At 47.1% G+C, this 12,440-nt stretch overlaps 1 protein-coding gene across 1 annotated transcript in view; it reads right to left on the bottom strand.

The window, feature by feature from the left end:
• The window catches only part of LOC105448605, a 211,858-nt gene that overhangs the window by 130,883 nt on the left and 68,535 nt on the right, over nucleotides 1-12,440 (bottom strand). Inside the window, exon 3 of the mRNA XM_011687276.1 lies at nucleotides 12,040-12,208. Coding sequence (XP_011685578.1) covers nucleotides 12,040-12,208 — 169 coding nt within the window. The remainder of the gene's footprint in view (nucleotides 1-12,039; nucleotides 12,209-12,440) is intronic.

Below are 12,440 nucleotides of genomic sequence, written 5' to 3' on the forward strand. Positions count from 1 at the left end.
GATGTAGAATGGCAATTTCGCTGTGATCGCTATATTACCCTAACGAAAGACGATGACTCAAAAAAAAAAAAATAATCGTATCTTCGGTAACGTGTATCATTTTCTTAATAAATTTTTAACGTTTAGCAATACCAAAAAAAAAGTGTTGTTCGCAGAATGTAACATAATTATATATTCTTGGTCCGTTAAATCAGTATGCACAAAAATAATCGCATGAGACTCTCACATTTGGACAATCTTGGGAATCTGCACGACACAATTGGAGAATCGCACTCCAATCGCTAATATGACCGTCCTACCTTGTCTCCATTTATGAAACGAGGTCCGCGAACGCGCGCGGGCAATTACTCAGGCGATCGCGCACGCGGAGGCGCAGGCGGAAGGAATAAATCGCATAATGGAGGAGAGTAAACGAACCGTCGTAGGTATGATCTACGTCGCGGAATCATATTTTTTTTTGCGCGCGCCTGTGCCCGGCGCATACGTGCCGTACAGAAAACTCCATTAGACGTTAGATCTCTCCTCCTCGTCTATCACGAGGCGAACGCGCCAGAGTGCATCGAGTCGGTGCATCCGCGCTCCCGCGGCACTCGATAAAGCGAGACCAACACAGTCGACGGTCGCGGGGTAGGGGCACCCGTGTTGGAAGGGGTTGCAACTCTGAGGAGAAACAGGCGGAGGAGGACAGAAGGGGAGAGGAGCGACTTTGCGGCGGCGGCGGCGACCGCGGTGCCAGGGAGCAGAAGAACCGTCGCTTTTTTGTCCAAGTCAATATATCAGCGCAGGGGCCATGTCTAACGGGTAATGCACTGCTCGATCCCTCCTGCACGACGAAAGGAAGCTGCTGCTGCTGCTGCTGCTGCCGCCGCCGCCGCCGCCGCCGCTGCCGCCGCCGCCGCCGTTGCTCTCGCTGCGGCTGCAGCGGTAGCGGCTGTTACCGCCGCGAAACGCTCCGGGCAGTCGCACGATCGTTGTTGTCAGGGAAGAAAACTACTTCATTTTCCGCGCCGCCGACGGCCAAGGCTCTGCCGTGGGGGTTCGAAATCGCTGGCGTGATTATTGTGTTTTTCAGCCGATACCGAGTCGATGCTCCCTTTGCCGTCTCTCCCTTCGCGAGATCACCGTCGCCGCCCGGCGCGGCGCGAGATGAAGAAGAAAAGAGATTGATCTGTTTCTTGCCGATCTCGTAATTACAATGAATACGTATGATAGAAGTTAACACGTCGGTATGATAGAAGTTAAACGAATGAAGAATGCACAAGATGCAAAATGTAATCGCTGGGCCCTTATTGGCAATCGAAGGTAAATGGCATAAATCTCGCGGAAGCGACTTGTCCGGGAGAGACAGATAACGCCGCGTCTCACGTGATTGCGCGCAGACGATAGCGAGCAAGTCGCCGATTTGACAAATTGCCTCCGTCTTCTCTCAGGCAACTACTAGCGCGACGATATTATAAAATCGCGATGAATTCTTTTCTTTTCTTTTTCTTTTTCTTTCGAATGGCCAGGTCAGGTCGAGACACTCCGCTCAATTAGCTTTGCATTCCACGGGAGACAGGTGCTGTTACCGCCCGCGGTGTACGACATGTGAATTTGATCACAGAGTTATAGATGAGCACATGTAATATATTCAGTAGATGAGTATGCGCACGCGGATGTATTTTAACCCTTCAACCTTCGGCTCCCAGATAATTTCGAGAAATCGATCAATGATGAGCGCGTATAGCTCCTATCTCTGCCTTAACGTTATCAACGTTATCTAACGCGGTAATCAATTTCAGTTACCCGTAACATATGCTTACGAAAATGCGTAAGACACAGAATATAATTATTCAATTTCATTCCAAACACGTGTATGTAAAAAATATATATCTGTCTCAATTATTTCAAAGGTTCAAAATTCGTATATTTTAGCTTGTATTTCTGAGAAAATTTTGTACTTCAACGTCAAATGTAAAAAAAAAGATCTGCATGAATCTAATGTATTTGCAATCACATCGCGCAATGTTTCGTTAACTTGTTTCTCTTCGTCGAATATAAATAATTGCGATTCGATTGCGTAATGAGTGGAATTATACGCAAACCTATGGCCAGGTCTCCGTAATAGCAATCCATAATGCATGCCAATTTCATCGCGGAAGTGTTTTTATTAGGCCGTCTGAATGATCATCGGCCGCGTTTCTCGCGGATTTGCTCAGCGAGTTACGTACGCCCTCATTCGGAGACGCCTGGCATCAATCGATTAACGTATATGTGGTCATTGGATGGCTACGAATAATTGTCACTGTCGTGTTTCTGAGATGACGTGACGCAGTTTTTTTCCCTTTTATGCACTGTCAATCGAATGGGACGAGAACGAGATACGCGTCGGTCCTCAAAACCGTCTCGATCGAGGAAATCTGGACCGTTTCTCATTTAACAAATAAATTTCCTATTTTTCCTTTTCTTCTTTTTCTCGTATCATGGTTACGCTGCTTGTTATACATACGTTACAGTGCGCTGATTTTATGCAGTGCATGAATTAGAAGTGTCTGCGAATTACTTATCGGCTCGTCGAGAGAGACCACCCGATGCGGTTATTGTCGAGACGTTATACTCTCGTGCAAGTAGCCCAGGAAAGACTGGCTCTCCCGAGATAAGTGCGAGGCCATGAAAACCATAATTTATTACGATGGCTCTCGCCGGGAGGTATCTGGTTCACACACGGTGCGCGAACTGACCTTTTACGCATCGCCGTGCCTTCTTCGGTCTCGCTGGTCTTACAAGCGGGAGGAAGGAGCGGGAAATGAGTCTGGTTTTGTGCACTGAACAGGGGAACGCGCGGAAGAGGCAGAGAGGGGGGAAGAGATACGGTATTTAGAGCAAGAAAGAGAGAAGTGCTGTTCTTGTGTACAGAAAGCATGAGGTTAAATAATCCTACAAATAATCATTAGAAGGTGAAAACTTCTAGTAAAAATCGTTAATTTTTTATCTTTGAAAGTTTTGCGACGTTCTATGTTGTCAATTAGATAAACTAAGTCGCTATGTTTCTGAGACAGAAATTTCTTTATTTATGCGAAATCGCATAGAAATAAAGAACATAATTTATACTTGTGTTGAAATTTAATATTGTTTCATCGCCTTTATCGGATAGAGATTAATTCCAGGACATCGAGCCTAATTAATGAATTTCATATTAGCGGCGTATCCTTAAGTTAACTGCTAGTTGCGCGAGATACCTTTTCATCGAAACGTACGAAGGCCCGGTTAACGCCGCTGATCCGAATCTCTCGGAGCGATATTATTATCGTCATTATTGTCGTTATCATTATTATTATATAGTGAATACGCAAAATACACGAGTGAGTCGGCGAAGTCATTCTCGCCCTCGTCCGCCGCGGGTGGAGGAGAGGAGAAGGAAATGGTGGAGGAGGAGAAACGAGACGCGCGGCTACGTGAGGAAGGATGAGACGAGGATCTAGAGGCCTTCACACGTCTCTCTTTTCTCGCTCCTCACCTTTCTACCTGCCTCACTCCATCTCCCTCGCTCCTTCCTTCTATGCCGTCTCTATAAACCGTGAGGGTATTCGCCAATTAAGCTCTATTGAAGCAGCCCAGGCACCGCAAGGTGGCCCTCCCCCTCCTCCTCCCGAGCCCTCTCGCCCTCGCGCCGGAGACCTCGCCGTTAAATCCAGATTAAGAGCGGCGCATGACACGTTGAATCCGCGGCTCGTCGATCCAGAAACATTTAATTTAGACGTTACCGCCTGTTGCCAGGAGGAGATATCTCTCTATTCACGAGACACGCCGTCTCCTCTCCCCCGCGGCCGACGTTCAGGAGCGGACCACTGGAGGGCTCGTTCACGCTCAAAGGAGAGCTTGTCCTCTATGGAATGCTTAAAAACCTAGAAAGACGTCGTGTAAACAAAAGATACAACGCTCATTCGCGTAAAATTCTATGTTCGGTAGGTTGCTATTAATCCCTACCTAGTATGGTAGGGATTAATTTTAAGAAAATATATCTTTAAGACTTTTTCGAAGGCTCAGAATTTATCCGAATTTACATTTATGTAATTTCAATTTGATAAAGCATGAAATAATTAAATAACAATTAAAAAATATTAAATAATTATGGAAAAAGATAATAATCGCCAACTACGGTCCTGCGGGGGCACTTTTTATCGATAAGCATGCACGAATGCAAGACGGCCCGCTCCGAAAACATATACATCGCGGGATGTTCCGGAGCACCTGGACAATAAGGAAGGTGTGTACAAAGAGGAGAGGGCGGAGTAGCGTGCCGTCGTTACGGGATTACAATTCGGAATCGCGATCGTACGAGCGCGGGACGCGTATACCGGCGTGCCATGCCGCGCGCCGAACTCCATCGACCTCTCGTCGCCCCCCTTCGATGTGTTTATCCAACGATAACAAATTACCGAACGAATATGTACAGTCATACTCTATAATTGCGACTACCGGCGGCGGCGGCGGCGGCGGCGGCCGGCCGATCAAGCGTCCCACCGCGGGTTAGAATCCGCGAGAGAGTCGAAGGTGAAGAGCGCGACGTGAATACAACGGCGGCCACGGAACACGAGGCGGAACACGCGTGTATTCCGAGACCCCGAAGGGGCACCACGAGAAGGCAGGAGGACGCGCTCGCGCGTCGCCCCCTTAAGACACGATCGCGCGCGCGGCGCACCGTAGATCGCTTCTATTTCTATTCGTCGTGCAACACGCGGCCCGGCGTCGCTCCCGCGACCCTTTTCCCGCAGATCGTAACGTCAAATTACTACGTGCGCGCGGTACCGACCGAACGGTAACTGCGGGCGATCGAGCGGGAGGGGAGGGGGGGAGGGCCCGGAGGAAATAATACGTCAGACATGTATTAATCCCTCGCGGTTCAAATATTTCCCCGCTCGGTAGTTCACTCTGAAGTAATCTCGCTGGGATTCTGTCGAGAGCGGTACGGGCATTCAAATCGTTGCAATCGCTCGCAAATGAAGTTATTTTAATGTTGAATAATGTTGGAGCACTGGGCGTCTTATCGAATCGATCCCGATATATTTCTTTTGTGAGCAATATACATGCAGGAAAACCGTTCTCTCATTTTTCTATCAAATTTCTTTTTATATATTTCTTATATTTTTCAAGTGTTTCAGTAAAATACTGTTGCTGACACAAAAAGAGCTTAATATTGCAAGATATAATTTTCTGCGCAACAAAATATTTCATTATATTAATAAGTAATATTGATCATAATAAAAAATCAAGAGACCTTCAAATATTGAAATGCGCCTCCACCTTCATTATATTAATAAGTAATATTAATAATAATAAAAAATCAAGAGACCTTCGAATCTTGAAATGCGCCTCCGTTTAGCTTGAAAATCTATCCGCACGCCAGCGACTTCTCGCCGCGCGCCGCGCCGTATTTATGCCACGACATTCGCGCGGCCGTCGTCGTCGATAATCTGGAAGTGTAACGTTGCAACGGTTCGCCACGTAGATGCTCCAGACTCGAGCAGAGTCCCGAGCCGTGGAGCCGGCAAACTCTCACGGCCTCTGAACTCGCACTCGTCATAACTGCAAATGGAATGAATACCTGCCTGCCCGCCTATAGTAGTAGCCACGAGTGGCCATTGCCGGTGGATGGTTACTGGCATTTACGGCACTAACCCACTGAATGCAAGCTCTAAGATTGGCTCGAGATATTAAGCGTGCTGTACGTACACGTACACGTGAACCACCTACACGTGCGTGTGAGCGAGCGAGCGAGCGAGCGACACGCAATGCGCACGTAGACGTGCCCCACACACACACACACACACATACACACACGAACGTAGACACACGCGAGAACGTCGAGGTGAGGATATACCTATCTACCTGCGCGTACTACGGTAGGTAGGTAGAACGTAAGTCCCCGGAGGCAAGCCGAAGCAACGAATTACGCGATGACCCGGCGACGAAGACAACGATGCGGCGACCGTGGAGTGGAGAACAGAACAGGAGTATACAGGGTGAGTCACGTTACGTCGATCGTCTCGGATAACTTGCAATAATGTCGCGACAAAAATTTCTTCGACGTGCGCTGTATAATTTTATATAGATAACTTGCGAAATGCACCGACAAAAAGTAAACGAGCGAGAACTTATTCTTTCCATATTGTTTCCAAATGTTAAATATGTAGCATGTATATTTGCGTAGCCATATGTAATTTACGTTTATCACAATGATTATCGAGCAAGGAGATAAAACTCTGAAGGATTAGAAAAAAATCACAAAAATACCGGCGGCTTCGTCGCTGTTTGGCTCACCCTGTATAAATACCTATTCGCGCATACGCGCGATGTGGTAGGCACGCCGACGCCGGCGACGAGCGAGGTGCGAAGGTGGCATCGGCTCGAGCACCTGCTACCGTCATTATCATCAGGCCGGCACTCCAGAAAACACGGGGAGCAAAGAGACGAGATTCGAGTCTAATTTCTGCCTACGGGCGCAATCCGCTCTCGTTGCCTGTTCGCCGCCGCATCGCGCCGCGCGGTAGAGCAGACCAGATCCGATTTACTTTGCTCCTTGCCCGAGCCGACCATTACCAGCGACCGTGGCCGCGACAAAACCGTCTACATGCGATTTGTCCAGGTTGCTTCCGGCGTTTTCTCGATCCGTCGCGCGAACGCTAATTCCCCACGACAGTTACGCGATTATAGCGGCGAGCTAATAAAGCCGGTAACGCTCCGGTGAATCTAATTACGATTTTTCAACGATACGTACAATGCCTACCGAAAGGTAGAACATCGTTGCCTTGATTGTTAGAATCAAATCACGGACTTCGCATGTAGTAGTAAGTAGTAATGGTTGTGTTTATTGACGGCCTAGGGCAAGCCTTCTAACGTCACATGAAAGGCATGTATTAAGCAGCACAATATGGGATACAAGCTTTGATTAAATAAGCAAGACGAAGAAGGCACAAAGGGGCAAAAGTGCGAAGGTGTAAATTATGTATCTGAATTACGTAGCTTGCACGTAGTAAAATGACAGGAAAAATTATTCGATGTTTCGAACAAAAGGGAACAAATACCAAGACCCTACACCAAGATCCTAACGGATCTATAATCTGCGTGAGAAATATTTACGTAAGCAGTCGATACACAATGCTTAATTGATAAAAATTTCGCGTAACTTTAACTTTGCACAAATTTAACTAGTGTTTATTAACTTAACATAAATCATTTCAAAACATCGAAACATATAAAGGAATTTAGTACTTTCTAGTTAATTTGGTCGCTTTTATTACACGGAAAGAACAATTTTGTTAAAAAGTCTAAAAATTTTACTGAAAACAGATCTGAAAATAATTTTTTGTTAAATCATCAAAATAATGTGTTGGAATGTTAAAACTGATAAGCATTGCTATAAAACATTTTGATATTCTAGCAATCATTTTGACTTTTGCACAACATTATTTTGATTAAATATTCGCAAAAATTATTTTCAGATTTGGATTCAGAAAAAATTGTTCTTTCCGTGTAGAAATAACAGTTGTTCTAGTTTAAGCTTGAAAAAATTAAAAAATAATAAGTAGAAATATATGTTTTTCTCTTCACTATATTATATTACTAACTAATTGCTCTATTTTGATTTGTTGCCTCAAGCTTAATCTATAAAAGAGCTATTTTTATTTAAAATAGAGAGAAAGATGTAACTAATGAAAAATTTAGATTCAGCGAAAACAGATATGCAAATACACATATGACTTATTTATAAATTGCGATAGATGGAGGTTTGGAAGCATACCATGTGAATAATACTGTAGATATATTCTCAGATAATACAGAGAACGGTTGAAGAAATTGCGAGAATTCGAGCGGAACAAGAGGAATTACGATTCAAATACCATACTGCATAATCGTGGTGAGAGGAAAGTGCTGCGTAAACGCCTTCTTTCGCGTAACTTCGGCAAGCTGTTTGATCTATCGTGCGGATCGAATTCAAATTATTCGAATGCTTACCCGAGGCACCAAAATCAGATCAATTCTAATCTACAGAACGGATTGTTCGATCGGTCTTTTACAAAAATATTTCTGTTGGAATATCTTTACATATATTTCTATTTATATGCATATCTAATTAATCATGCACGCACAAGAACTGTTGCTATTTTATTTGAAAACTCTCGTTTTTTATCTTCATTATAAAATTCTGAATAAATAAAAAACAGTTGTCGTATACCAATTGTACGTTTGTTTCGTAATAATTATTGTCTATTATCATTCATTGATGACTTTCAGTAGGAGCGCGAGAATTTTCAATCAATGGGAGCCCTGCTGCAGATGATTGATCCATCAAACCACATTTCCCGCGGGAAATGCACATTTACAAATACATTTAAAGGTGCCGTTCACACACGTAAGTGAAATTCCTGATGCATTCGTGTGGAGGTTCGAGACGGAATGAAGAGATGGCAGTAGGTACACCACTCATACGTACCTTAAGCTTCGAGATCATCCCTTCTCTCCAAAGCTGTTTCGCGCGAGAAAAAAATTACGCGACGTGATACTCATTACTGCTCCAACACGCGAAAGATTGCCTCGCGATTTAATTGGGAGGAGATGTAAAATTTGCTCGGTCCTCCGCTTGAAAGTCGTCTCGTGTCGAATTTCCAAAGCGTACAATAGACGATCGCACGCATAAAGAAGACGGAAGGAAGAGCGGGTCCGCACGAATGCGAGAAGGCGGTGGTGTGTACCAGTGGGGATTTACCACCCAGCGAAAAATTAATAAATCCTGCTCTTAAACAAACAAACTCCACCCACCCGCGGATCGGATAAGAGAGCCCGGCTATTGATTTATTAATTTAGAGCTGCCCATTCTAAGACGCGGCCAGGAAAGGAAGGGCAGAGGCAGGAGAGAGAGAAAGAGGGAGAGAGAGAGAGAAAGGATGGCCGAGGAAATATATCCGCTTGCTCGCTCGCGCCACAAGCACGGACGCGCTTCTTCGTAGCGCTTCGGGACCCGAAGTTAAGGGATCCGCTATCCGATGTGGTATCGGTAATTATAGCCCTGAACGCGAGCGCGCGTTGCTTACGTTCATTACTGAATTATCGGCTTCGCTCGGCAAACAATGTGCCTCTTTCAACCCTCCCTCTTTCTCCCCCTCTGTCTCGCCCCCGCACGCAACCCCGTTCTGCGCCGATCCTCTTCCATCGAGCGCAACGCGATCGAGCCCAGGCTTCGACTTGCCTCTCTCTTTCTCTCTTTTTTCCGTCCCCCCCCCCTCCTATCTTTCCCGGTCCTGCCCTCCTCTCTCGTCGACATGATGCACCACGGCGTACCTTCTTCTCGCTTCACCCTTGAACGGAATCAACGGTCCTATCTGATGGGCCACGGGCTGAACTACGACCGTGCACCTCTCTCCGTAGTCGCGAGACCTGCTCTCGCTCTCTCGGCTCTCTTCTTATTCCGGCTCTTTGCGGAATACATTCGCGAGAACGGAGCCGCGCCGATACCCCTCTTTCCCACTCTCTCTCTCTCTCTCTTCCTCTTGTTTGCGTGATAGCGATTACAATGCGCTCTACGAAGTAGATATTGTTACCAATGTAATGGAGCCGAGCACGATTTTTCGGGACCGAAGTTTTGAAGTTCGTGAAGAGAAAGGGAAGAGTCCAACGGTTAGCTCTCTATAACCGTCAGGCGGAATTTATCGTTGCGCCGTACGAAAGCACGCGAAACCAAAGAAGTTGATAGCGGTGTACTATTACTTCCTTTCTCACAGTGTGAACAGGAACTTAATCTCCACGGCCGATGTATGTAGTATACAAAATGCGCCTTTAACGAGGCAAGCCGGGACGAGATTAACCGCGACTGGACGAGACGGGAAACGCTCCGAAGCTCCGAAGCGCGCCGCGAACGGTTTCTGTTTAGACGTTCGCGAGGGGGTTAAAGCGGATACGCCGACGAATGTGAATCCACCTTAATACGGATTCTGCGGAGGCAACTCGGAGAGGGCGGAGGGGGGAGGGGGGAGGGGGAGAGGGCTTACGGTATACCACGCGGACTATACGCGGGAGAGATGCGCGGTCCTATGAGGACCGCGCGCGGCGTGCTCTTTCGCTGCGTCATTCGCGATGAGGAACGCAAGAACGCGCATTACCCACGGATCGTCGTAGCTTCTCCGGTCCATCGTGCGACCACTCGAGCCACCACCACCACGGCCGCACTTTACTCCGGGCTTCTTTTTCGCGGCGCTCCGTCCGTCGCGCGGATTTCGATCCGCGGTGCCGCTACTGAGCAACAACGACATCGCGAGTGACTTTTATGGGCGGTCAGAGCTAGTGGCGAGATATATATAAAAGTGCCTACGTACGGAATAGGTGTACGTCTGCAGTAATCAGACATCATAAACGATTTTTACTCGGTCAGAGGTGATAATGAAACTTTTCTTTCGGCTGTGGCGCTGTAACATTTAACACATTCGATATCCGATGTATTAGGAAATGGCAATTACGAATGAATCGATCTGAGGGAGTGGAACGCGTGAAAATACATCGTCCAAAGATATTAATTAATTCGTCAAAATTCCGTTATAAATCATTCTTTTTTAACGATCGTAACAATTAAATTCAATGATCATAATTATTATGTCATCGAAATAATTGAAACGATCATCAGGTGGGAAATGAATAGCGGCGCGCTCGGTTCGGAGGATCGTGCCTCCTGAGATGCGGTGGCACGTGAACAATCGAAGCCCTTAATTCCCCGAGCACGGGACGGCAGACGCCGATGATTCACGGCGAGCCGGTTATAGCTGCTCTTTCCCCTCCCCTCCCCCCTTCCCCACCCGCGGGCCCGCCGCCGGCCCGAAGCTGTTTTCTCGCGGCGCTATTTTCTGCCTATTCGAGGGCGAAACCTTATAGGGTATAGGTCATCCGCAGTCGTCCCTAGCGAGAAATTCCGCGAAGCCGTAGCTGATCTCGTTCGGAATCGCATTTCTGACAGCGAGTTTACGATTGCGGGCGAACGGCGTTGCGGCTTCGCCGAATGAAACGGGGGTGAGACGGGGGTTGAGAGGGAAGACGCGTCCGATGAGCGCTAGCCGACCTGGCTAAGGGAGTCTAGTCCCGGGGCACACAATTATTATAGATATTGTGGCCCGGTTGCGTTCGAGTTGTGTCAGTGGATAATTTATGTCGCGGCGATACCGCGCCGCCCAGTTCGGCCTAAAAATTATTTATTTGATTGAACGCCGCTTCGGGGAAGGCTGTTCTCGGCCGAGCCGAGCCGAGTGATCGCTCGCTCGCGGGAACAAGTTTCTCCTTTGCTCGTCTAACACAATATAAAGAAAGGAGATCGTACGAGCGCGCACGGTGGCGTATACAGATGGTCGAACTGATTCCGAAATAAGTTCCGGATCGACTATAATCCCCGAGTCGTGTCCAGCGCAGAACAGGACGTGCGAAGCCGAAGTATCAACGGTATCGACAATTAATAATCGCGATGACACGCTTTGCGCGATGAAGATATTATTCTACTTCAGTTGGCACATCGAGCGTATCGAGTGTGTCTCAATAGCGCCGATTTTACGTCCGTAATGATAGCAGTGGTGTAGTGACATTACGTGAGAAATAAAGCGTGGCGCGTTCGATAGGCGAAGCGCAACGGATAATAGACGTTCGTTCTTGTAATTGGGTACACCTGTACCGAGGCTGAGCGATGTCGAAAGTGCGAGGTTCACGCATGAATCACGTATATCGGCTGGTATACCTTCGAAGTCGTTACGTTAATCGCGAGTCAGAGATCGATGCAGATGCGCCGTGCGCACTCGCTATCATCGCGAGCGTAGTCCACGCGAACGAGCGTGGCAAAAAAAAAAGACAAACTCCGTTTGCGAGTTCTCGACCTGTAACTTTCTAAGCGTTACTCATTAGCTTCCCACACTTGCGCGACGTACGCGTCTTCGTAGACAATACCGAGCATTGTCTCGCGGCGGCCATAATTCGTAATTAGCCACCTGATTAATTATCGATTTATCGGCTAATTATTATAATTATCTGTACCTGTGCGTTCCCGCCGATCTCGTGCACCAGAATACTTCGCATTATCAGATAGCCCGAAAGGTCTCTCTCTTCTCTCTCTCTCTCTCTCTCTCTCGTCGCGCACGGGAATCCTGCGCGGCCGTCTCGTTGGCCAGGCTCGTAGATCTTCGTAGAAGCGTACCAGGGTACCCTGCAACGTTAAGTTATGTTTAGTTAGTACAGTTACATTACCTGAATTAATTCCGACCTACCACAGAGTAAAAATTACACGCATTTAATGCATGACGTTTCATGCAAATCACATTAAGATAGTCTGTTTAGTAGCTTCGCTCTATACGGTCACCGATACGAGGTCCCCCTTACTTTTGTTGTCGTCGGCGCAATCTCACGGTCGGTCGAGCACACGGAGGGGACAAAAATGA

The sequence above is a fragment of the Wasmannia auropunctata genome, unplaced genomic scaffold, assembly GCF_000956235.1.
Source record: "Wasmannia auropunctata unplaced genomic scaffold, wasmannia.A_1.0 LD336083.1, whole genome shotgun sequence".
NCBI classification, from domain to species: domain Eukaryota; kingdom Metazoa; phylum Arthropoda; class Insecta; order Hymenoptera; family Formicidae; genus Wasmannia; species Wasmannia auropunctata.